Source organism: Aythya fuligula, chromosome 2, assembly GCF_009819795.1.
Source record: "Aythya fuligula isolate bAytFul2 chromosome 2, bAytFul2.pri, whole genome shotgun sequence".
Classification (NCBI taxonomy): domain Eukaryota; kingdom Metazoa; phylum Chordata; class Aves; order Anseriformes; family Anatidae; genus Aythya; species Aythya fuligula.
Genome location: NC_045560.1, coordinates 147,972,395 through 147,997,423, shown reverse-complemented (window position 1 = coordinate 147,997,423; position 25,029 = coordinate 147,972,395). Strand labels below are relative to the sequence as shown.

At 39.6% G+C, this 25,029-nt stretch overlaps 1 protein-coding gene across 1 annotated transcript in view; it reads right to left on the bottom strand.

The window, feature by feature from the left end:
• FER1L6 (fer-1 like family member 6) overlaps positions 1-25,029 on the bottom strand; it is a 65,156-nt gene that overhangs the window by 14,524 nt on the left and 25,603 nt on the right. Inside the window, 19 exon segments of the mRNA XM_032181162.1 lie at positions 498-668; positions 2,507-2,634; positions 4,067-4,192; positions 5,351-5,482; positions 6,858-6,973; positions 8,794-8,833; positions 8,979-9,101; positions 10,612-10,796; positions 11,016-11,199; positions 12,362-12,523; positions 13,038-13,148; positions 17,147-17,296; positions 17,765-17,899; positions 19,292-19,416; positions 19,925-20,111; positions 21,463-21,615; positions 22,719-22,835; positions 24,122-24,212; positions 24,889-24,989. Coding sequence (XP_032037053.1) covers positions 498-668; positions 2,507-2,634; positions 4,067-4,192; positions 5,351-5,482; positions 6,858-6,973; positions 8,794-8,833; positions 8,979-9,101; positions 10,612-10,796; positions 11,016-11,199; positions 12,362-12,523; positions 13,038-13,148; positions 17,147-17,296; positions 17,765-17,899; positions 19,292-19,416; positions 19,925-20,111; positions 21,463-21,615; positions 22,719-22,835; positions 24,122-24,212; positions 24,889-24,989 — 2,537 coding nt within the window.

Sequence of the window (25,029 nt, the reverse complement as noted above, 5' to 3'; positions counted from 1 at the left end):
GGATCACTTTTTTACTTTATCCATCCTTTGTTTGTAGATAAAATATCAAAACAATTGTAGGACAAGAATCCCAAATCCTCACCTCCCAGGAAAATTCTCCACCCCAGGGCAAAGAGTTATTTTTGTTTGGCTTTCTCCATACTTTCTCCAGTTCAATAATGGGGAGCAGGGCTAAGCCCTATTGTAAGTGGCCTAACAGACCATTTTCCATTTGCCCTTTATGTCTGTCCAAAGACAGTTTATCAAGCAGATATGCTATACATATAAGCTGTTTACTATTTAGAACAATTGGTGAACAAACAATGTTGTTAATTTTAAAATATCCACTTCCTATTTGGCAGCTACCCAAAGCTACTGCTAAGCTCTATGGTAAATTTAATTAAAATACCTCCTGTGACTTCTGTGCTGGCTTAATATTTGGCCACATCTGGAATTTCTCCTTCAAAACCTTCATTCACAGTGTGCTGCTCTCTGTGGCTGTCTGAAGAGGTACTTACATTTCGTATTGACTTTGTAACCCACAGGTAGCTCGATGCCTGCTGTAGAAACGGTTTTCCAAATCAATTTTAGTTTCCCCGATCAGATCATCGGTTCCCACGAAGTCATGGTCATAGATCAGGACCGTGAGCAAGGAATCCTTGGGAAATGTAGCCTGGATTTCAAATGACCTACAGCAAAAATTGGGAAGTATGTGCAGTCAAATCAGTTTTGAAGCCTAAAAGATTAAGTTAATGAATACCATGCAGACAATGTGTGGAACTTTTTTTGCTTGTGTTTTTTATTTAAATAAAATGAACATATTAGAAGCACATCGTGCAAAAATAATTTCTTCCTCCTGCTTCTGTATCACCTCCCCTACAGTTCTAAAGCTATTCCAACCTATAGCAGACAAAGCAATGGGAAGGAGTGGATCAGCTGCAATGATTTATCCTGAACCCAACAGAGGTGAACATATGGAAATTATGAAGCTAAGGAAACTGTATGTATGAGAGTTTTTGTGCACTTTTCAGAACCTCCAAAACAGACTTTTCTGTTTTCTTCTAAAGGCTCCAGATTAAATATTGAATATAGGAATTTGGAGGCACCCAGTAAAATCATCAGGTAAAAGCTTTAAAAAATGTTAAAAAAAAAAAAAAAAAAAAAAAAAAAAAAAAAAAAAACACCACACACACACACAGAGTAGAACTACTTTTTCACTCGGTACATATTTTCAGGGATAAAAATCATTGTCATGAGATGTTTAGGGAAGCTGAAAATCTGAGAGTGACCTTAAAAGAGCTTTGATAAATTGATGAAAGAGAGAACATCCTCATCAGCACATAACTGGCTCCAGATTTTTCCAAAGCACAGGCAAAACTGATCTTCATCTTCTGAAGGATGAGTTTTGTCCTTCTTCTCAAAATGGCCAAAGTCTAATTTTGTAGCAAGAGCAAAGCAGGTTTCAGACAAGAGAGCAATTTGGGAAAGCTGGGACTGCTGTGGTGTTGGTGGTACTGTGCTGACCAGGGCTGCAAGGATGGGGAAAGGTGGTTGCCATGACTGATGCTAAACTGGAAAAGAGTTGCTGGGTCAGTCACCCCACTGTTGCCATTGGCAGCAACTGCAAGGACTATCCAAATGAACAGCCAGTTCCTACCTTATCTAAATCAAATATAGTACCAATTTCCCATTCTATCTGTATGCATCTGTAATCTTCAGGGTTTATCACAATGATAGCTCAGTTGCAACCTCTACTAAAGAGCTTCAATCACACTGAGATGGTGTGCTATGGAGGGACCACTCTACTCTTGTCTTTTCTCCCCACACTGTTTTAAGTCTCTGCTGTTGCAGACAGGATTCTTGCCTAACGGGTTTTCAGTCCAATATAGTATACTTTCTCTGTCTTTCTGTTCTGCTAGATCTACTCCATCCCAATTCAAAACACTTTCATATGTCTTAAAACAGAGGAAAATACTGTAAGAAAATCATAGTTATTAGAATTAACAACATTAAACAAGTTTAACACCTTAATAACACAAATGTGATGTTTTCTGAGAGCTTGCATCTGTCTCCCACATTCAAAAGACTGGGGGGGGCATTAAATTTTTTTTGGCTTAATCCTATAACCATGAGATTTATTTGGCATTCTGTTCAACCTGAAATGGAAACAGATTTTGAAATAACACTTTACTGTGCTAATGTTTATTTCACTTTAAACTTGACAGTTGTACTAATTTGCACAGACAAGATCATTTATTGCTTCATTTCCTCTCATGCATCATTCCATAAAGCCTCTCACAGATTGCATTTCAGGATGTGTTTTGACTGGTATGAAAATTAAATAATTTGTAGTCATACAGGGTGATAACAATTTTTAACATTTTAATCAACAGAATCATACAACATCCGGGCAGGCAGACATCAGCCTGTATAACAAACACTTTGCAATAGTAACAGCAAAAGTGGTGGCAAGGGACAAAGCAGGAAAAAAAAACAACACTGAAAACAAAAAGAAGACATTACTGACCTTCCAAATACTGGGTTTAGCTGCTTGGGGATGTAGTTTTCCCTGTCTTTAATTTCTGTGTTGCCCAGTCTCAGTACAATGTAGGGATCTGACTTGCCATCTGGATCAGCTGGGCTGAGGTTAAATGCCTGTTAGGAAGAAAGATTTCTGTGTCCTCAGGAAGCCTGCTTAAATGTAGTATGGTCACAGCACAGGTCTGTGGGTTCCCTGCCTGGTCCTGGGTGTTCTGGAAGTGAGGGGCTTTGTTTGCCTTAAGTAATACAAAATGTGACATTTGGCTTCACAGGCTGTTGGGAAAAGACTGTCTGGAGGAGAGAAGGATTTCCAAAGGTGAAGCAGATGGAAGCACCATCCCACCACTGCTAAGATGGGAAAAGAGATAAGCAGAAGAGTGATAAACATCACGGAATCATACTGGTTTGGGTTGGAAGGGACCTTAAAGATCACCCAGTTCCAACCCTCATGCCATGGGCAGGGACGCCTCCCACCAGACCAAGCTGCCCAAAGCCCCATCTCACCCGGCCTTAAATACCTCCAGGGATGGGGCACCCACAGCTTCTCTGGGCAACATGTGCTAATGCCTCACCACCCTCAAAGTCAAGAATTTCTTCCTTATATCTAATCTAAATCTACCGTATTTTAGCTTAAAGCCATTACCCCTTGCCCTGTCACTTCACTCCATGACAAAGAGTCCCTCCCCAGCTTTCCTGTTGGCCCTTTTAAGTAATGGAAGGCTGCCATAAGGTTTCTCCAGATCCTTCTCTTCTCCAGGCTGAACAACCTCAACGCTCTCAGCCTGTTCAATGCAGAGGAAGAAGCTATCTGCACTAGTACATGCTGGATTCAGGAAACGTTTCCATAAAAAAAAGTGGACCAGGTCCTTGGACAACGCAAACCAGATCCTCAGATTACATTTAGAAGAAATGGAAGCTTTTATAGTCAGGAAATAAAGTAACCTCCTCCTACTCTTGTCTTCAGTTTTGTTTGTCATTATCTCTTTGTATGACATTCTTTCCTTCTTAGATCTCCTGCAACTCTGAAATACCTGCTTCACGTATCTCTTTCACTTCTCACATTGCATTCCCTCATTATCTTGTCCTCTGTATTTCTATCTCTTTTTCAACCCCATTCCTTATCCACAACATCTACGGCTTTGATCACATCCAATTCACAGCCCTCACAAAATATTCTCCCAGTTCTCCCTCAGTGTGAAGTCTGTGTTGGTGTGTAATTTTGAAAGAACTCTACTGATTAAAACTTACTGCATTTACATATGACTGGAAGAGGTTGTCTGTGGTGTATTAGTTATATTTCTAGCCCCTTCCGTCCTAAGAAGTAAAGCGATTATCCTGTCTTGTGGCTTATCATGAGGAATGTGTAATGTTTTCTATTCAGAGCACACTTTTCTACAACATGAAATGCTAACCGAAATACAAAAAAAAAAATTTACTATGTGGATGAGGATTTCCAGAAGCTTCGCTGAAAAGATACTGGAAGTAAACCAAGTTGAAAAGCAGTGTCTCACTTATTTCAAGGTTAAAAAGTCAGCTTTCTACTTACTGCCACAATATAAACCCTGATGAGGACATTGACGGAGTGGTTCGGTGGTATCCCTTGCAGGATGCGGGGCTGCCCTCCATCCAGCAAGCCGCCACCCTCAGGACATGGGTATATGCAGAAGGACCCCTGGTAAAATACTGTCTTTTATTTCCCTCAAAAATAGATCAAGTACAGTATAGAAACAAACCTCTGAATGCAAGCAAAACATCACTCATACAGCCTGCACTGCAGCACATACATATATACAACACATTTTGTGGTACCACTCAAAGGAAACACAGGAGTCAGCATGTTAAACATCACCTGTTAAAACGGTTTTGGTCTGTAACATGGTACCATAGAACCACAGAATCACAGAACCTTCTAGGTTGGAAAGACCTTGAAGATCATCACGTCCAACCATCAACCTGACCTACTGAGTCCCATGAGTAGGCCATGTCCCTTAGTGCCACATCCACGTGTCTCTTAAATACCTCCAGGGACAGCATCTAGATGGTTGCAAGAAATATTCACATGCTGTTGGCTATCCATTTTATTATTTAAAGACAAAGACTTGCAGGTACTCTAATTCTAGTTTTATTGGTATTAATATTCTAAAAACAGTATTTTGCTCTTAACTACATATTTGTAAAATGATAATTTCAGGGAGCTAGTTTCACAGCAGTGTGGCTGGAACCCATCTTGCTGTATGTTTTTGAAGCCACTGCACTACTCATATAAACCAATATTGATTCATGCTGCTGAGTAGCTCATGCTGCCTGAAAGCAATCGGCAAGTCATTTGAACAGAAATTTGCATTGCAAACTAACAGAAGTATCAATGAGTTTAATCAGTTTTTCTGAAGTACAAAGTGCTTGAAATCCTACTAATATTATTCAGGCTTTGAACTTCATTTTCAGATTGCCTAACGGTACATTTTTTTCCAAAAGGAAAGGCCTCCAGTTAAACTACTCAGAATTACATATAAGTTGGTGTAACTGATAGTGTAGCAATAGAAGTTGCATTAGTGGAATCTGACCAACATAATATAGCTCTTATTCCCCTTCTGTGATTTAATTTTTTTTTTTTGAAATTCCTTGTTTCAAATCAACAGTGAACAGCTGGTGCTGGATGCTGCTTTCATCTATTGGGTAAGGGGAAAAGAAAAATATGACTGGATCCGATAAGAGATAATTCTATTTACAACAAACTGTTAGTGTCTTTTTCTTTCATCTTTAGTATACCTGAAATATGCATGAAAAGTGGGTAATAATTTAGAGACTGTATGTTAATATTAGAGCTCACCTTAAATTTTCCTATTATTCTGTCTTCAGAGTCACCATGAACTTCGTCATTAGATTTTCCTCTTAAGAGATGGAAAGTTTTCACCCAGTCCTCAAAGTTATTAAATTCACTCTCCAAGTCTCCTTCATAAATCTTTGAAAATAGGAGAATGCTTATTTTTTTGTAGTGCAGTGAATATATTTATAGCAACTTTTTTATTACAGGATGACTTGAAATCCACTGACTCAAAATACAGATTTTAATAAAACTAAGGTTTTGCAAAACTCCTTGAGGGGGAAAAAAGTTAATTCCCAACTCAAAACAGGAACAGCTTTGTTCTTAACAAAAGTCCTTCCCAAGGACTGGAACAGTTCGTTAATGCAATGGGTAAAAGAGGCTCTTGAAGATCCAGAATGAACATTTATAAGCACTAGTGTGGGAGAAAAACTGTGGATGTGCTGTTCTTTACAACTGCTTCCTCTCTGCAACATGCCTTTGATGTATTGATGCATTTTAACAGCTATGTTAATGTATCAAAGCATGACAGCAAAGCAGACAACAGTGAACTGCTTTGGGGACAGAGCTTTAGGATAGGTAAAAAGACCAAAGCATTTTTAAAAGGACATTTTTTCCCCATGAACTCTTCACCTGTAATTTATGAAGTGCTATTCAGCGTGAAAGAAAAGGGTCTAGTTTAATGCCATCTCTTAAAAATTGGAAATAGCAGTTTCAAATTCCCCTTTATCCAGCTACAACCTTATCCAAATAGTCCTAATCTTTTCACACTTCCTCATCTCTCCTGTCTTTTTGGCATGACCCATTATGTTTTCTCTGAATTCCTTCTATCCTTAGCCAGCCAAATCTAACACAAGCTGAATATTACCTCCCTAGCTGGTAGGATGCACTGACAATTACAGTAATATTTTCCATGCTCTTTTTGAACTAATTTTTAATAGGATTTAACATTACCAATATGATATTAATCCCCCGCCCCCCCCCCCCCCCCCCCCCCCCCGCCCCTTATCATTCACTTTTTTGTGCTGGTATCATTTCACAAAAGATATTCTTAAGCCAAACTATTAAAAGAATTAACTGAATTGGCTAGTTAAAGTGTCCTCATGTTGTAGAGATACATTTGATTAACTAAACTCCAACAAAATAAAACCAGTAAAACAGAGAAGAGAGGGAAAGAAAGGAGTTTGATATTCACAATGAATTACTTCAGGGTAGCAATTCAATGACGCACAGGTGAGCACCAAAACTGAATTTTCACTTAAGGCTCTCTATGTGCATTTATATTGGTATCTGAAGGTCTAAGGGCAAGTGGGCCACATCCATCCTACAAGACCCTGGGTGTTCTCTGGGCCCTCCATGCTTATGTTCAGAATCACTATTATTGTGTGTGTGATATCAATTTCAAAGTGTTTAAAATAAATAGAAGGAGGGTATTGCTAAACTCAGCCCCTGAGGTTAAGCTTTGAGTAGACTGAACAACTGAATTACCTCTTGGACTTAACTTCTTTCTTACCTGCAGTGTTGCTAGGTTTGGAGTCGTTTCTTGCAGTTTCCTTTTAAATGTCTTATCCTTCCTTTTGTCTGGCTCCTCTTCTATGATCAATGCAATGTGGCCAGAAGTCTGCTTATCTGCAGAGATTTCACAACATCATGTAGGTTTTTGGTCAGCAATGCATATCAAATGTTTCAGATAAGGATGCAAAATACGTTGTAAAGATTACCACTTGCTCTTTCTCCATTCATGCTTCTGCTACCAAGCATAGGGTCCCCTCTTTTCCCACCATTCCTCCCAGACAGTGAGGTGGCATTTCATCCTGTCAGTGTCTGATAGTCTTCATGACGATCTTGGTGGACCAGGTGTGATGGCATCCTCTATCACTCTTTCCCTGCTTGTCACCTCCCCAAATGTCCTTTTGCTTTCTCTCTCACTCCTCCCAGATGTGAACCAACAGGTCTTAACACCTTTCACGTAACATTTAAAACTGAAGTTGCTATTTAGGCTGACTGGTACTTCAGATAACAAGTGATCCAAGCCTTTCTCTGCTTAAAGGCATCACAAAATAGCATATCTCACCTTGGGAAGGCCCAGAAGTATGAAAAATGGCAGAAGGCATCTGCCCAACATTGAGCTGGACTCCAAATAACAAGAGGGAATATCTGAACAAAGAGAGGATGAGCCCTCAAATCTGGCACTGATATAGTTCAGTTCTTGGGCTGAAGTCTGGATTTTGAGTTCACTTTACTTTCAGTTTTGGAGTCATTCATATGTGCCTGATACCACTGCTACTCAATAGTGAGAACTGCATATATATGTACATATTATTTGAGTGCTTTCCTATATGTATAATGCTTTTCATCATAGGTTAAAATTTGTAACAAGAACTATCAAAAGAGAATCTATATGGTCTTGAGCCATCAGTCAAAAAACAATATGCCACACAACTGCCTGGACAGCAGATAGATGCACGTCAACATATCAAGTAAAAATCTAATTGTAAGTGAACATCACATCTTTGTGGAATGTTTTCTATCCAAATATTTCTTCCATCTGGAAAAGTGAATTCCACTTCGAAACTGATCTCTGCCTCATCTCTCAGCTGCACTGATGATCACTGAAACACTGTCAGCTGCTATTTCAAGAATGATAGCATCTGACATTTAGGCCATGTCATCAATCTTGAGCAATCTGGATTGCTGTAAAAAAAATACCCTCTTAAAAACAGAAATCACTTCAATCACTGGTGAATTGCAGTCAGGCCTGGCATGGCAAGATGGTGTAGTTTAATTTTGAATAACAGCTCTGTGCAAACAGTGAGCATTTGTTTTCTTTGTCAGTCTGCTCAAGCAGCCACATTTGTCAAAAATAATTTCTAGAGCTGTTTGACTAAGGGGGAACTTATTAAGCCGTGGACTGTTTTCTTTGTGCTGTATATATATATATAAATATAAATATATATATATATATATATAAATACACACTGCCTGCTTATGGCTAGTTCTTTTAGGATTTTTTTTTTTAGAAAATATTTTCCCCTTGAACCTAATCAAGGACCAAAGCTTAACAGCTATGTAAGAAACACAGGATTATGGACTCTTCCAGCAGAATCTGTTCCTATGTCATTGATCCTGAACTGGGTTCAAAATTGAGAGAAGCTCCTTCTTCTGAACCTGTTACAAATGTAACATGAGATGAGGATAATCTTTACTTTCTATCATTATTATTTTGACATTAAAAATCCTTGTGCATGAGACTGGAATGACAAAAAAAAATCACACTAACCCAAAAGTGCCTGTGAAATTTTAACCTACCCAACATCTGAACAGCTGTAGAGGTAAGAACTCCCTGTGCCAGCAGAATTATGTTCAGATATTAATGTTTAAAAGTAAAATAGTAGAGAAGAAAAGTATTAGTAACACAAAATAATAAAAAATGCAAATAATTTACTTACGGTCTTCAGTTTTTCCATCACTGGGAAAAATATCTTTCACCTTTAAAAAAAAAAAGGGGGGGGGGAATAATTGACAAACTCTTCAGTATGGTATGAATGTAATACCAAAAAATAATCATTCAGAAGTACATACAGCTTTACAACATTTCTTATTAATGTGAGTTTGGGGCTACTGGGTGACTTACTTTTTGCATTTTGAGCACAGAAGCATAATATTTTGACCACCAGTCAATAACATTCTCAGCTGATTCATCTGCAATCGTTCTTTTTCTCCTCTTTGTTGACCGTTGGACGGATTTTTTCCTATCCTACCAAAGCATGAAGAAAACACTTTTGAGCTCTAGCACTGATTCAAATTAATCACCTTACTCATGACATCAAGCATGACCAGATGTATATGGACAAAATCTCAACCTCCAAAAGATAAATAAATTGCAAGACAAATTACTGTCTCTGTCTTTTATTCCAAGACACTTCATCAACCATGAAGCAACCACGAAGCAATAGGTAAAACATTATTACCTATTTCTTTGTGTAGATTTAAGGGATATAAGCATCCAGGTACAAATGGATTTCTCCCATTCAAGTTCATACGTATTTTTTTAGAACTCCCGTTATTATTTATTGCCTTTTGGAAGAAGGAAGAGTTGCTGCAATTCAGCAGTTTTCTTCATTAAACAAACAAGCAAAAGAAAACAAAAACATAAACTAAAATCTGAACCCAAAAATGACCTGCTCATGCAGCAAATGTAGCTTTATTCTTGTTTAAGAAGACTAGGCCCTTGTTAAATAGTATGTTTCATCCTACACCCTCACACTGTTTGGCTGGGGAGACAGGAACACAGACAGAAATAGGGAGTGGGGATGATAATTAATATGAAACACACAGTTAAATTACAAGGTTCTCTCTAGGAATCTTTTCTTACTATCCTTTGCAGTCATATATTTAAATTGTTCCATAACCAATCAAAGATCCAAATGGGTGTGTACATCTAGGCGTAAGACATCCCTGCATTTTCCTTGACCCCCCAAGTAAGAAGGATGCTGGAATCATCTAACTGTTGAAACATCAAGGGTTAAAGAAACCTGCTTTATGCGACTGCAGAAAGAACTTCTGAAATGAATTTCAGTGCTGTGTCCTTCTTTATGTTTACTGTTGTTAATAAAACAGTGATCATGATGGCAGAAACCACAGAGAAAGGAAGAATGTGTGCACCCAAAAAAAAATAATGTGCATATTCTAGAGTATGTACTGTACAGTAAGTGCCATGCTGACCAGTTTTGCCTTGTTTTGTGCTTTTCTGTCTCTTTATACTCACACATAGACACCAGTTTAATACTTCAACTGTAAGATATTTTGAAAACAGACTTTTTGCTCAATGTTTATAGAGCATCTAACACAATGTGACTTTCATCCATGCCTAAATGCCACGAACTTTGAAACAGTCATACATAGTAATTATTTTGTAATTAAGTAGATCATTCAAAGCCAAGAGGAGCAAAAATTCTACTACATCAGTAGTGCTTGTCCATGGGATGAACATCAAGCACAGAAGGAAAAAAACAGCAGTGTCTATTAATGGAATTAATGACATTATGTGGGGTCAAAGCAGTATTGCTAACAAGCCCTCTAAAGGGCCAGTGAGGGTGTGGGTATTACCACCAGTACCCAGAACCTTCAGTAAGCTGTTATCTGGAAAATAGCCCTCTTACTGCTACAACATCTAACATGCAAATAAGAGATTACCATTTATAAGGAAGGGCTACAGTCTACAAGACTGCAACAGACAGTTAGCTGGCAGTTTCAGCTATGCCCACCTTCTGTTTTCCATCTTTCACTGGTTCAGAGGTGGAGTGCTCTGGTTCAGCAGCAGGAAGTGTTGTGGGAACTGGTTCTGGCTCTATCACGGTACATCTACCCTGCTCCACCTCAGCGTAGATGTGATCAGCTAAAATAGGTTCTTCCTGGGATAAGTCTGCAGGCTGGGATGGCTCAGGCGAAGCTGAAATTAAAACTTTGCAACTTAGGTAGATTTTACCAGAAATGCTGTCATCCATCACATTTGGTGACAATCATATCACTAAGGGTTTGACCCTATGCTCAACACTATAAAACAGATCTTCTAATCATGTACCTAGTGTGAAGCCTCTGAGCAGTTGCTTCACTGTTTTCACAAAACAGTGCTTTATCTTTCTATTTGGGGTCAGGATTCCCCAATTACCTTTCTCTGATTCTACAATGTCTACTCTTCTTGGTGTAGCTTGAGGACCCAGCTGTTCCTTACATAGGAATTGCTTAAGGCAATTGATGGTGTGTGTTCCAACAAGAGTGCTCCTCCCAAATGCTCTCCAGTCAACTACACAGATGCTTAGTGGTGGATGCAGGAGTTCATTTTCAGGCAGTTCCTAGTGCAGGAGGACAGACAGCAGCATGAGAATTGCTAGAGAATTTAGATCACATTTTGAATTTTTGTCATGCACAGCAATGAGACCGATAACTTTCCCTCCCTTCCCCTCCCCGGCTATTTACAGACTCAAATGCAAAATGAATACACAGGCAACGCAGTTCTGGCCACAAGTTTCCAAAAAGTCTGGAAAAAGCCTTTTCTTTAAGAATACAGAATGGACCATAGGGACAGTGTAGCTGAGTTCAGTCCCACGCTGACATAGGCAAGCCCATCTTATTAGGGCAAACTGGGAGAATCAGGAACATTCAGAGGGAATGAACACAGTGCTGGAGGCTGTGAGCATTAGTGCCACCACTGCTTTACCCAAGGCTATTAATCCTACCTGCCTCAGTTTGTCCAACCATGGGACATGAATACTGGGTGGTTTCATGTTTATAGAATGAGTTTAAAGAGTAAAACTTCCCTTTGGACATGTAGCATACAACGGAACTTTAAAATGCTCTAGTTATTGTGATTCAGTATCCAGGTTAAGGTTTCGATATTCTTTTGACTTAAAAATGAAATTTCACCTCTGTTAATGTTGCCAAGTAGAGCAAATCAGATGGATTCTTTTTTTCTGATGTTGGCCTTTGTCCAGTGAAACTAATAGCCCTCATAACCCAGGAAACAGGTAATAATTAAATTACCAGTCCATAACAGCAAGGGTTACAATGTGAAAAGGTCCAGACCTCATGAGCCAGAAATGATCGATCTTCTTAATAGCCCAGTAACACTCTAGGGGAAATTCAGAGAATTGAAAGAAAATAAAGGAAACCGAACCTTACCTTACAAAATGAGACATGAGGAAAAAAAATAATCTAAAAACAGCCCTGTTATTTGGCAACCAGTTCCAGCCTATTGGTAAAAACCTGGTTGCAACATATTTCTTTGCCTACTTGGGACATGGCATGAGGAACGTCACCTTCTTTTATCATACATCTGTAACAGAAGTCTTTTAAAACATCTTCAGACCATTAGCTTTTCAAATAAGAATTGATGTCCCATAGTATTTACTCAAGACACAGGAGAAATTTTTTGACAGGAAGAAGGAAATTAGTAATTAACACCTTGCCTAGCCTAAACAGAGAATGGGTAGGCAAGAAGTAGCATACTGTACACACCACTTCAAACCAATCTGCAAGGACGTTGAAATTGGGATTTTTCTTGTAGCTCTGGATGACAGAGGATTTCACTCCTTTCCCTGCACATTCAATGAAAACTTGGGGGCGATCTACAGAAAGAAGCTGGACTTTCTTCAGCTCTCGAACACCCCAGAACAGGACCTGTGGTGGGCAGAGAAACATCAGTTGCACAAAGTGGGCAGAGAAAGTGCAGCCGTTTGCAAGCAGACAGGAGACATTGGTTGGCTGAAATTTGGGACCCTCCAAAAAAACATCTGGGAGACAGACAATGCTGAACATCGCCTCCAGTGAGGTCAGCTACAAGGGGAAGGTATCCATCTCCTGCAGCCATCTCCCTGGGCTGCACTGAGAACACATGAGCGGAGGCAGGTCCCTCAACCTCACTCTGCCATGGGGGCAGGCCCTTCCCTGAAGGCCAGGACTGACACGTAGCCTCTGCTGGTCTCAGGTGGAAGCACTGCCTCACTTGCCCAACCTTAGAGAATCACTTTGATCTGAGCTTATCACATATATTTTAGGATCCAAATGTTATATTTACATGATTCCTATGGATTAGAATTTTAAGATTATCATCACACATAATTAAAACTTTATAGTCCAGTAACAGAATAAAATAAGCAGAGATTTGGAAATGGAAATACTCTAGGTAGCTCACCTCCACTCTATACTTGCTTAAAACAGGTCGTATGTTGGCTGGGACTGGGTAAATCTGGGAAACATCTGGTGGATCCACTGGGGGAAGTCTGTCTGGATCAGAATCAGGAATCTGAAAAATTTAACAGTCAAGGGTCAGGACAGTTTTTGGAAGAATAAAAACTGTATCAGAAGTATCTGTGAATGGTGTATTGAACATCAATTTAATGCAGTTTTGCAAGACACATTATGGAGCAGACAGGTGTAATGTGACTTGGACCGTGGTCTGTCCTGCTGTGATGCTAATACACTTGGCAGGAAGTGTGTGTTTTTGTGTTCAATAGATTGGGGTTATGTACCTTACTGAAAAAATAGTCCCTGTTGCCCCAGCAGGACATAGTCTGCCCTACAGACATGCACGTATTGAAGCATGGTAATTTAATTTACAAAGAACAGAAAGCATGGTAATTCTATTTAATAAAAATCCTGAACAAAACGGCTTGGAAGACTTTCACAAACAAATTCTAGATCTGATTCTAGTTAAATAAGGCTGGTGAACAGATAGTACACATGAGTTAAATAGTACATTTGCCAGCCAGACATGCCAGAGCTCTTCAGTTGCATTATATTTGGGAATAGCAGTCCTGCACCACTGGATGCTGTCAGCAGTTGAGAACTTGTGAATCACATCTCCAGCATCAGGGATGTATCTTCTCTGTCCAGCTACTAAAATCTTGCTTCAGGCTGCACTTATGCTCTTCATGTGTGACTGCATATAAGCCTGCCCCATATTCAGGAGCTTACTCAGGTGTATACAAGCTCCTCGTGCAGGTGGGTGGGAGCAGAACATGCTCCACCACAGCTCTGAGGTTTCACCATCTCACTGCTCTTTGCCTCTTGCCATGCTCCAGGCTCTGCTGCAGTTTGGTTCACCTTCTGTTGGAGAGCTCCCTGCTTTCATTTCCCAGTCCCTTCCTAATTCTCTTCAGTACATTTATGACCTTCTCATCCCATGCAGGGCAGATCTGATGCCTGACCTGATTTAATGCATTTCTATATACAGCAGTTAAAGTCAGGGCCTGATGACCATTCCTACCAGAAGCTCAGGCCGTGCTAGCAGACAGCAATAGGAAGGTTGGCTTCAGCCTGCAGGCAGAGCTCTCCTTAGCTTTCTCACAAAAGAGAGCACCTAAAGTGCACTGCACATACGGTTCTGGGAAAAGGAAACACACCTTCTGGAAAGCTTCATCGCTCCTGAGCTAACTTGTCACTGCTGAAAGGTGAAGCATTGAGAGACAGCTCTCAATGGACCTGTAAACTTGAACTCTTCCACTTCTCTTAACTAGGCCATCTGCCTTTACAGCTGTGTACTGTTGTGTGGGAGTTTCATTAGCATTAGGGAGAAGGGATTTGTTCTGAGGATTTTGTAGGTGAATGAGGAGATGGGTGGAAAACGTGTCTTCTAGCATAGCACCTGCAGCATATGCTAGTAATAACATAATTAACAGCAATAAATCACAGGAACATGTTTATGGCCCCTTATCAGTAAGAATCTGAAACAATTCTGTGAATAGACTTCGTGGAACTTAAGGCCAGAAATTCAGGTCTAGTTTTGTTGTTCCCCAATGTATCTGGTTTCTATCAGCCACCTCTGTGATGCTGTTTAAAAAGCCAAACAGAAACACATAACTTTGTGAACGATACCAGCCTGTCTAAAAATCCAGCTGTTTGGATTTAATTATACACATTCACATTTTCTCCCTCTGTATTAATTGACATTAAACACTCCAAAAATGTACACCATAATAGATTAACTAGTATGAAAGAACTTTAACTAGTAATGAGCGAGAGGCACAGATCATCTGAACCAGATCACATACAAGATATCACATCCCCACGTATAATTTGACTCTCATGGTACCCAATGTTATTGTGCTATCTGACTTGGGGACTGATGACAGATGACCAACCAAAGTATGTTTATCTGCATGCTACAGTGACTTTTGAAAATAATTTCTAAACTGCTCCACTAGCTATGAGAAAAACTTTACTTTCCAAAGACACAATTTAGGAGAGGAAGACTGGAGAGATCTCACATTTGAGGATAAAACTGCCTCATGAAGAGTTTTATTAAACTGATGAAACAGTCCCCTGCACTCAAGGACAGCAAAACCTGAACAGACCATGAAATATGGTGAAGACCAATATCAGATCAAGAGTTCCTGGATCTTCTTTTGTTCTTTCTAGATATTGCAATTAAATGAATCATTCTGCAATATCTTGCAATGTATTGGTTTCCAACATTTAACAACTTCTAACGAAATTGAGTGTTTCTGTATGAAACAGTGAAATTCCACTAATTTCAGTGGAATTAGATTGGTGTAACTCAGCAAGGATTTTGCTTCATGGCCACAGTGAAACTACACAGAACAAACGGTGAAGAATGATCTAATGTTATTATACAGAAGCACAGGAGAATACCGACAAGGTATATTTTCAAAGGGACTTTTCTCTTTTGATTAAAAAAAGAAAAAGAAAGAAAAAAGAAAAAAGAAAAAAGAAAAAAGAAAAAAGAAAAAGGAAAAAAGAAAAAAGAAAAAGGAAAAAAGAAAAAAGAAAAAAGAAAAAAGAAAAAAGAAAAAAGAAAAAAGAAAAAAGAAAAAAGAAAAAAGAAAAAAGAAAAAAGAAAAAAGAAAAAAGAAAAGAAAGCAAATCTTGAGCCCACCTTGAGCAAAATCAGGACTTCTAGTATCTACTAGTCTGTATGACTGTAGTCTAATATTTTTCTAAATTCCAGGATTCTACATTATAAGAATGGGTTAGCCCTCTAGCACTGACCCAGCATATCAGCATTCATTTTGAGAAAGGAGTGCTCAGTTTTCACACACAGCTTCTTCAACTGTACCAAATGGTACCTGCAGATCAGAGTTATTGAGCGCAGTTTGTCACAGGAAGGGTTATAGGCTTAGAAGAAGAGAATGAATTAGTGATTAGAGGTATTCATTTCCACCCTCACAAATTCCCTGTTTTTGGAAGGAAGCACTGGCACAACAGCTCCAGAAGCGCTTTGAAACCCTACAGATGTTTATATGCATTTTTTCCTGAAAACTTCTTTCACGTTCACATTGCTAAGATCTTCCATGTGAGATGCTCTGGAGTGTTGTCACTGTAAAGAATAACATACAGGATGAACAGGAGGACTACAGGGTCTTTACTTACAATTCTTTTCAACTCTCTGGAGAAGTCTTAGGGGTATATTTGGATATAGCCCAATAGTAGTGCTGCTTCCCTAGTCCCATAAGACAGCAAAACAAAATACACTACTCCCTTTGTTCACAAAGATTTCAATAAAAAAGAGGGAAAATTATGGTTAAGGTAGTAGACTCTACCCCTAGGTATCCACCCTAATGAGGTCCCCTATGTGTCCCTGTCCCCAGGCTGTCATATTGCAGGGTCTCATCAAGAACATAATTATTGTATCATGCTTAAAAACCCATTTTATCCTCAGAATATATGTAAAATGTATCACAGAGCTCCACATTTTTACCAATTCTGATTTCAGAACAAATTGTCATAGTTTTTTTTTAGCACAGAGAAGTTTCCTGTAAGTAGTGGCTCTGCAAATACTGCTGAGGCCTGAAAGCTCTACTCATGCATCTGCTGGGCTAGCCCCAGAGGTATGCCAAATTTGCCTTTTGTCTCACAGTGGGAAACCAGTGTAACATTTCTCCTAATATGTTATAGGTATCTAAAAACTGGGTTTTTCTTATCCAGTTATTGTTAGACACAGCTCTCTTCTTCTGAGGGACAGAGAAATATTGAGAGAGTTTTGAAGTTGTTTAAGTCCAAAGAGTAGGTCATTGCAACGGCAATGGTAGTTTCATCACTGTTTCTTAAAACAGAGACGAATTTAGAGCAGGGCAAATGAAGGGCAAATGACACACAGAGGATGTGAGAGGCTGGATGTTGTTTGCACATCGGCAGTGTCTCTTCCCCTGGCAGGATATAGACTAGGAGTGATGCAGACTGCATGGTGACTACAAGGTACAACAGCAGAACGATCCTGCTCCAGTTGCAGTTCACACTAATTCCCATGGTGTAAAGACTAATGGTCCAGAAGGTCTAGTTTACCTCCAAAAGCTCAAATGCAGCAAGAAGATCTCCTCCAGAAAGATTTCCACAATACACTGGGTGGTAAGAGAGTTTAGGTGTTTCATATTTTTGGTCAGCAAGCCTCACCACAGGGGCAGCCACTGTAGACCCAATATATTCTGCTTTACCCTAAATAAAGAAAAACACAAGTGTCAAATGCATTTGAAGCCAAGACAATGCAAAGTCTAGAATATTTGTGGGGGAAAAACAGCAACAACAACAAAATTTCCTGAGGTAAACAGCAAAGAAAAATGCAAAGCCAGAGATAAATCCATGCCTCTACAGACATAGATACAATATTTACAGTTGTGTGCAATGAAGGTGGGGGAGAAGATGCTTCTAATTGCTCTAAGTCAGTCTTTGGGAGTAGTATTCACTTGAGAAAAACAGGGCCACAGTTTTTCAAGGACAAAAGGTGGAGTCTCAGGACTGTTTTCAGACATTAAACTCCAAATCCTTGTAGCACTGAGCTCCATTCATCAAGGTTATCCATGTTGCTCGGCAATTTTCCTTTTGATGCCTACTAAGTGACACAGCTTTGCCTTTAAACTGACAGACAGATGCAACAGCCTTTACTAAGAAGGATTTCAAGTTTACCACTGCATCATCATCATACAGCTCGATGACAATCTCTGGGGGGAACTGTGCGATTTCCTTTCCATCCCCATGAAGCACAATGCCATTGAAGAGCAGCATCTGGTTCCAGGTGGGGGACAACGTCTGAGAAATGATCTAACGAAAGAGAGGAAATGTTTAATAACTTAAAAATTGCTTGATTGGGAGTGCTTCATCAGGAAGTGTGGAGGTGCTGGTGACATCCCAAATGATGTTTTGCTTGTGTCCAATGTTTCAGAACCCTAAGCCCCACTAAGATAGTTGTAGAAGGCTCAAATCCTCTGAAAATCAGTTTTCACGTTACGGGTAAAAGTTCCCCTTTCTCTTTATAGGCTCCATCAATGCCCACAGACAACCATTTGCCTCCAAAAATATCTGAGGGAAATGTGTATTGGGTTTACATGGCAAGGTTTTAGTAGTGGTGGGCTGCAGCAGTGGCCTCTGTCAGCAGCACCCAGCAGCTGCCCCATGTTAGATAAGAGCCAGCTCTGTCTGGCTCCAAAGGGACCTGCTGCTGGCCAGAGCTGAGCCAATAAGCGATGTTTGTCCCTCTGGGAGAGCAGAGTTCAGAAATGGGGAAAAAAAAAAACTGCTGCACAACAGCAGGCGAGAGAGTGAGAAGTGAAAACCATCACTGCAGCCCCCCGTTCCCCTGCTCCACTCAGGGGGAGGAGGTGGAAGAGGGTGGATAGGTGGAAGGTGTTTTAAGTTTTTTTGGATTCTCGCTGTTCTAGTCTGTTAGTAATAGGTAACAAATTTATCCCTGTGCTGAGTCTGTTTCGCCTGTGACGATAATTGTTGAGTGATATCCCTGTCCTTATATCAAGCCTTGAGCCCTTTTCATCATATTTTCACCCCTTTTAGGAGGGGGAGTGAGAGAGCGGTTGTGGTAGAGCTCAGCTGCCTAGCTGGGTAAAACCACCACAGGATTTGGGACCACTTCCTATGGGCACATTTTTGCAGTGTGCAAAGGGGTGCAGAAAGTCTCACATCTCTGTTTTCTGCTTATTTCAACTTTGCCATTCTGAAGTGATCCTTGAGACCTGAATCCCACTGCAAAGAGCTGTGCTGACTCGCATGGCTACAGAAGCCACATAAACGTGGTCTTCAGTCTTTGCTCAGTCACTGCACTCAGCCTATAAGAAAAGAGAACTGCAGGGTTCATCCTCACACCAAGCAATGAAAATGGCCCAAACTGAAAATATATAGAAAAAGAAGTAGAGAAAGGTAATTCACTTGCTGCAAAGACTCAGAAGCCCCAGAGAATCTGATGTCTGAAAGACCTAGAATAAACAAGTACTGCACCTCATGCTGAGTAGTGGGCTACACCAACACTTTTGCTTTGCTTGAAGTGGACTGTCAAGAGTTGCCTTTTAACAGCAGGTGGCCAACTTTTTATGCTAGGCAGCTCCTTACAAAAACAATATTTTTCCTTTTCATGGCTTAATTCACCAAAAAACAACCAACCAAACTGTGTTTCCAGTTACTGCAAGGGATTTTGCAACTTACCTTTGTAGTCTGGCAGTATGATGTGAAAGTAACTTTTGCAAAAGGATCGGAAAGTCCAGTGCTGTCAGCTGCAATGAGCCCCCTTGCCTGATACATGTGGGCTCTCAGCTGGAAGAGGTGCGTGGCTACATCATTGCAAAGAAAACAGTAATGTCAGCCTCACAGAAATGATGCAGCACATAGGCAGGAGGGGAAGATCCACCACCTGCCGTCCAACTGAGATCTGACAAAGGGAACTGTTCCTAGTGCTGTCTCACTACCGAAACACCTGAAACACTCAGAAGTTTGTGTAAGATTTCTGGATTCACTTAAAATCAATGTCTTTACTTCAAGGTTGTTAACTGGGAGTTTTTCTCTCTCCTCATCACAAGGAGACAGACCCATGGCACAGGGAAGAGAAAGTGTAAGAAAATAGGTGCCTCCTGTCCCTGACACCTGCAAAGTGGCAGCAGCAGGACTGAGGACTTGACAACAAAATGAACTTTTTCTATTCAAAATTTGCTGAGTTGTGATTCTCTTATAGCAACTACTTTAAACAGAGTTCTTGCAACCCTCTGAATTAGAGCTTTTGGGGCTAACTGGCTCTTAAAAGCCCTCTTACATTGCTACTATGGAGAAGAAAGAGTGCCTTACTTTTATACCGCAGGCAGGCAGGTGAGGGCACTATGCTGTGCTCTGAGCCGGTGTTGGATGGCACTTCAGTTTCATACCCTACAGGCAAATTCTCCATGATGCTGTGGGCATAGCTGGCAGGTCCAAGCCACAAGTAGACATCCACCTTTGCCTGCACGGTCCAGCCCAATGGGCGCTTGCCTGGTAGCTGAAGAAAAAAAAATCACCCATTACCAACAATCTCTAGAAAGAGGGGTGGCTGGAAGCTGAGTCCTATGAAGGCAGAGAAGACTAAAAAAATAAAGAAGCATTCACTGAATTGATATACTAATATCAATATACCAATATCTCCACAGAGAGTGGCCCTGAGGCCCATTCAGCAAAAGAAACTTGAATTTCTTAGGAGGGAGACAAGTAATTAGTTGAAATTCTGCATAAATGGCATAGTGATTATTATACATGTGTTGTTGCAGACTGGCTGATAGCTGCAAGCATACCAGTGCTAGCTGATATCCTACTTTTTCCAGACTTCAGCCCACTTCACATTTCATGCAGTTTTGCTGGTCTCCACTAGCTAGTCCCATATACTCCTAAAATATTACCTCATCAGGTAGGTCAGAAAGCATATTCCGGTATAAAATGTTACTGGTCTTGACAAACAATACTAATATTTCCTTACTCTCCTCTCCCACTACATCTAGTTCCAGTTAGCTCAGTGTTTAGCAATACCTGTTCATAAAGTAATTCTTGATATTGTAGGGGCTGCAGGATGAATTATGTTTGTTTTGTTGGTTTATGTAGGCAGATAGCACCATGCTTAACAAACACCTATAGCAACTATCAGAAGCTCAGATATTTCTGCCCGCTCTTTAGCTATGCTTTATGGGAGTGCTCCCAACCACTCCAGGTGAAAAACCACTAAAAAGTCATTAAACAGCATTGCTATTGCCTGGTGTGTTCAGACTTTTCTTTTTGGCCATAGTAACAATTCCACTGTGTAATATTCCACTGCTGGTCACTCTGCCTTTGTAGGCATGTAATATTCACAAAGATGTTCCTTCAAGATGAATAACACCATAACAAATTTTTAGATTAATATTACACAAACCTAGGCACATTTTAAATAGCAAACATAATCAGTTGCTATGTTAGCTCTGAATATCTAGGTTCCTTTCCTATCTGAGTTGCATGCATGCTGAGCTCTTACCAGTCTCCTCCCAGTCCAACATGTGCTGCATTCTGACGTCTTTGCCAGCAAAGAGGCTGCACCTCTGCTATCTGTTTAGTTACATAGCTATAGATAAACAATGCTATAATCTTGCTCTAACAAGTAGTAGAGGAATGAATCACTCAGACACCAAAAGCCTGGCAATAATACAGTACTTAAAGAAGGACAAGCATAAATAGGAGAAGTAAGTATTACCAGATGGCATATATAAACATGTACACATTTTTAGTAGATTACAAAGATAAACTTGTAAAATGCAATCCTTGTGTGAAACTTCAATAACAAGGGCTCCTCAGTCATTACCTGTGTTCACAGAATGCCCCAAACTTACTTTCAGGAAATGGGTTTTAATCTTCCCACAGTCCTTGCCTCTCTGCTCTTCCTCTGGGGAGTAGAGTATGTGTTTTGCCGGGACTCTTGCATATGCAACTCTCTTGTTGTTGCTGAGCATCCAGATGAACACATCAGGCACTGTATTCTGCGGCTTTAAACAGCAAGGAATACTGAACTAAAACTGGATTCTTTCTGTGAGCCACCACCATAATTTTTTGTTAAAACACCCCACCAAGAGTTGATTCCCCACCTCTCTTGTGAAGTGGCAGATATATACCCTGAATAAAAGAGGCTGTCATTTCATGCTTTGCAATCCTAACTTCCATTCCCAAGCACAGCCGAAAGTAAAGAGCTTTGTGTGGTGATTAAGGAGTGCCCACTCTGTAGATCATCTCAGGAGAAATTACAACTAAAAATCCAGGTAAGACCACCTCAGGAAGCCACTTACCCACAAACTGTGTAAGCTGAAAGTACCCACCGTGGAAATGTTATCAACTTCACCTTTACAAGAAAAACAAAAAGGACCAGGGCCAAACTCAAGCACTGGTATCCCATCATCTATTCTGCTTGTGATGATGCTCCATGGAGCCTTGCCCTGCCTTGAAGGGAAGAGCATTTCCCCAAGCAAAGCCTAAGCGTGGTTCAAAGCAAAGAACAGCTCAGAGACTGTTCTCAGAATGCATTAGGAGCCTAGGATGTACTAGGTTCTGAGAAGGAAGACAATTTGGCTGTAAGATGCAAACCATGCCAGTCTGTGCCACTCACTCCCTGAGCCCGGGAATATCCATAGCCCTGTTTGGTTTGCTAGCACAGACAGCTTGCAGAAAGAACACTTGATTGGATTTTGGCCTGACCAAGTACTGTTGTTCTTCTATTATTCTCAGGCTTAATAGTATGTCTAAACAGTGTCTGCACAGTCAAGTATAATAAAGAGACCCTTGAGCTCAAACTAGTCCAAATCACTATGCCCATACAAGCAGAAATACGAATTCAGATCAGAAAGCAGGCTGTCTCCAAACCACCAGGGCAGGACTTTTTTTTTTAAAAACAACAACCAACACTCTGTACCACATCCTCTCCATACCACTAAGCCCGCTGTTTCCTACCCTAATGTGTTAAAAGCTCCACGAATTGCAAAACAACTGGGGCCAGATATACAAAGGAGAACTCTTGATAACCAAGTCAGAACTTATTAATCACACTGTATTATGAAAAATCAAGTTATGAATTTATCTGAATTTCTGTATGGATTACCTCATCAACCAAGAATCTAATTTTATCTATAAATATCTGAGTCTCACGTATCATTTCATCCAGTGACATCTTTTTCTGCTGCTGAACAATCCCCTTGGCATCATTGGACAATGCTTCCTGCAATCAGGAAAGACAACATGTATTTTGTATGCATTATCAAGCAGTTTGAACTGGACGCAGAAGACAGAAAGAGGGTCTTAGATGCAAGTTAAAAAAAAAAAAAAAAAAGAAAAAAGAAGAAACAGAAATAGATTAACTCTTTGGGGCTGAAAAACAGAATTGTGAATGTACACCACCTTCTCTCTATCTGGATATGTACTGTATGTATATGCGTATGTATACCTAAAAATATAATGCTTTGGTTCTGAAAGAAGGCACCACCTAATTCTGTGCTACAAACTATAAATAAAGCTAATGAACATTTCAATGAGCTGCACCCTTTTTTTTTTATTTTTCCTCACTGGTTCCCATGAGGAGGTGAATAAGGCCTCACTGCCCACTGAGGAGTTAGGTGCTTAAACACAACTGAATCCTACAGTGCATCCTATATACCTGGCTTTTCTCACTGGGAACAGGTCTCCTGTTTACTTTTAAACCCCAGCAATGTAGGATTTCAAAGCTTGTTCTATATACAATAGGAAGAAAAAAAATGTTTTTAAGGAGTGACTCATCTGGCCTATTTTATATATCTAGTTTGCCAAAAGATGGTCATAAACACCTCCTCATAGATACTAGACAGACAATCTTAAAAAAAAAAAAAAAAAAAAAACACACACAAAAAAACACTAACAAAAACAAACAAACAAACAAAAAAAAACAGTGCAAATGATTCTTGTGCTCTGTTCAGCCTAATCCAGATGCTCTCTTATACTAACATCCCTCTAGCACTTGAGGGAACGTAAATGTAAAGGAAACTTTAAAATGCAGAAATCTAGAATAAACACAAACTAGAATACATGAGACCACACTGATTCTGGTGTTTAAGTGTCCAAGAATATCAAGTGCCAGACTCTACTAGTGTTGAAGTTCAGCCCCACCACAGTAATTAAATTGCAATTTCAATTGTATATTATTCTACTGAACAGCAATGTTAATTGGGTATTATTCTACAGTTCTCAGCATCATCACATTTTAGGATGCATGGAAAAGAAAAATCAGTTCATTATTATAATGTATTATTTTTATTTCAAAACAGTATGTTCTGAATGATTTCAAGATATCTTACAACTCTTTATTAAGCACAGCAGGCTTTATCGAAAAAAAAAGTGTTCATGGATATTATATTCATATTAATTATAAAGCATGCCACTGTGGTTGAAATCAAATATAAATTAATATGTATGCAACCCGTGTGTTTTCAGTTAAGATCATTGCATCAATGCTTAAAGAAAAAATACACATACCAGCTCTTGCCTGAACAGCAGAAGTCTTTTTTTGTCCAAAGTAGTGTAGTTCAACCCTTTTGGCTTCTTTTCAGCAACAGTAATGAAGGCCCTAGGACAAAACAATAACTGATTTTTTGAATATGTGTTTGTTTGGTATGGTTTGTTTTTTATGCCAGTTGCTAAAATGCATTGAAATGAAATGCTCCCTGTCTGCTGCAGTACATGAACCAGAAGACAGAGAGGCTGAAATTCTCTGTCTAAAATAAATACTGAGCACCTAGAGGAGTCAAAGAATAGAGTCCAGAATCTCTGCACCACACTTCACAAAAACAGGATTAATAATTTAGGGTTTATATCTATTTTGAGCCAAATCATGTTGTCTGACATGGAGCCCATTGGAGCATTTATCCTAGCACGTGGGATCCTTTGCTTTATGTTAACCTTGCATATTTCTACAGTATGCCTATCTCACACTGTATTAAATCCTATTTATTTCCACATATGTTCTATTCTTAGAGTCCAGAAAGCCAAAGCAATATGGAAATGATTGGCAGCAGTCTCCTGTCAATATTGAACGTTGAAAGTAGCAATAAAATATTTTCTTTGTGTAAACAGAAACTGCAATTTGGGAAGCCCTTTGTTTTTATAGCAAAATAAATATATATATCCCAGTAAGTTTACTGTACTTTTTATTATTATTTTTATCACCAGTTTCCTTGTCTAGTCTTGAATTTGTGTCAACATATAAAGTTGATTTTCTGTATTCCTTTAGTAAATGTAGTTACCTGCTCTGATTGATAAAATCACTTAGAGTCGTCCTCATTTTCTCCTCAGATTCAATTTCTGAAACCTTGATCAAATCCTTTACTTGCTCTAATGATTCCTCCTAAGAAAAACACATGAAAAAGCTATTATGCAGAGAAGGG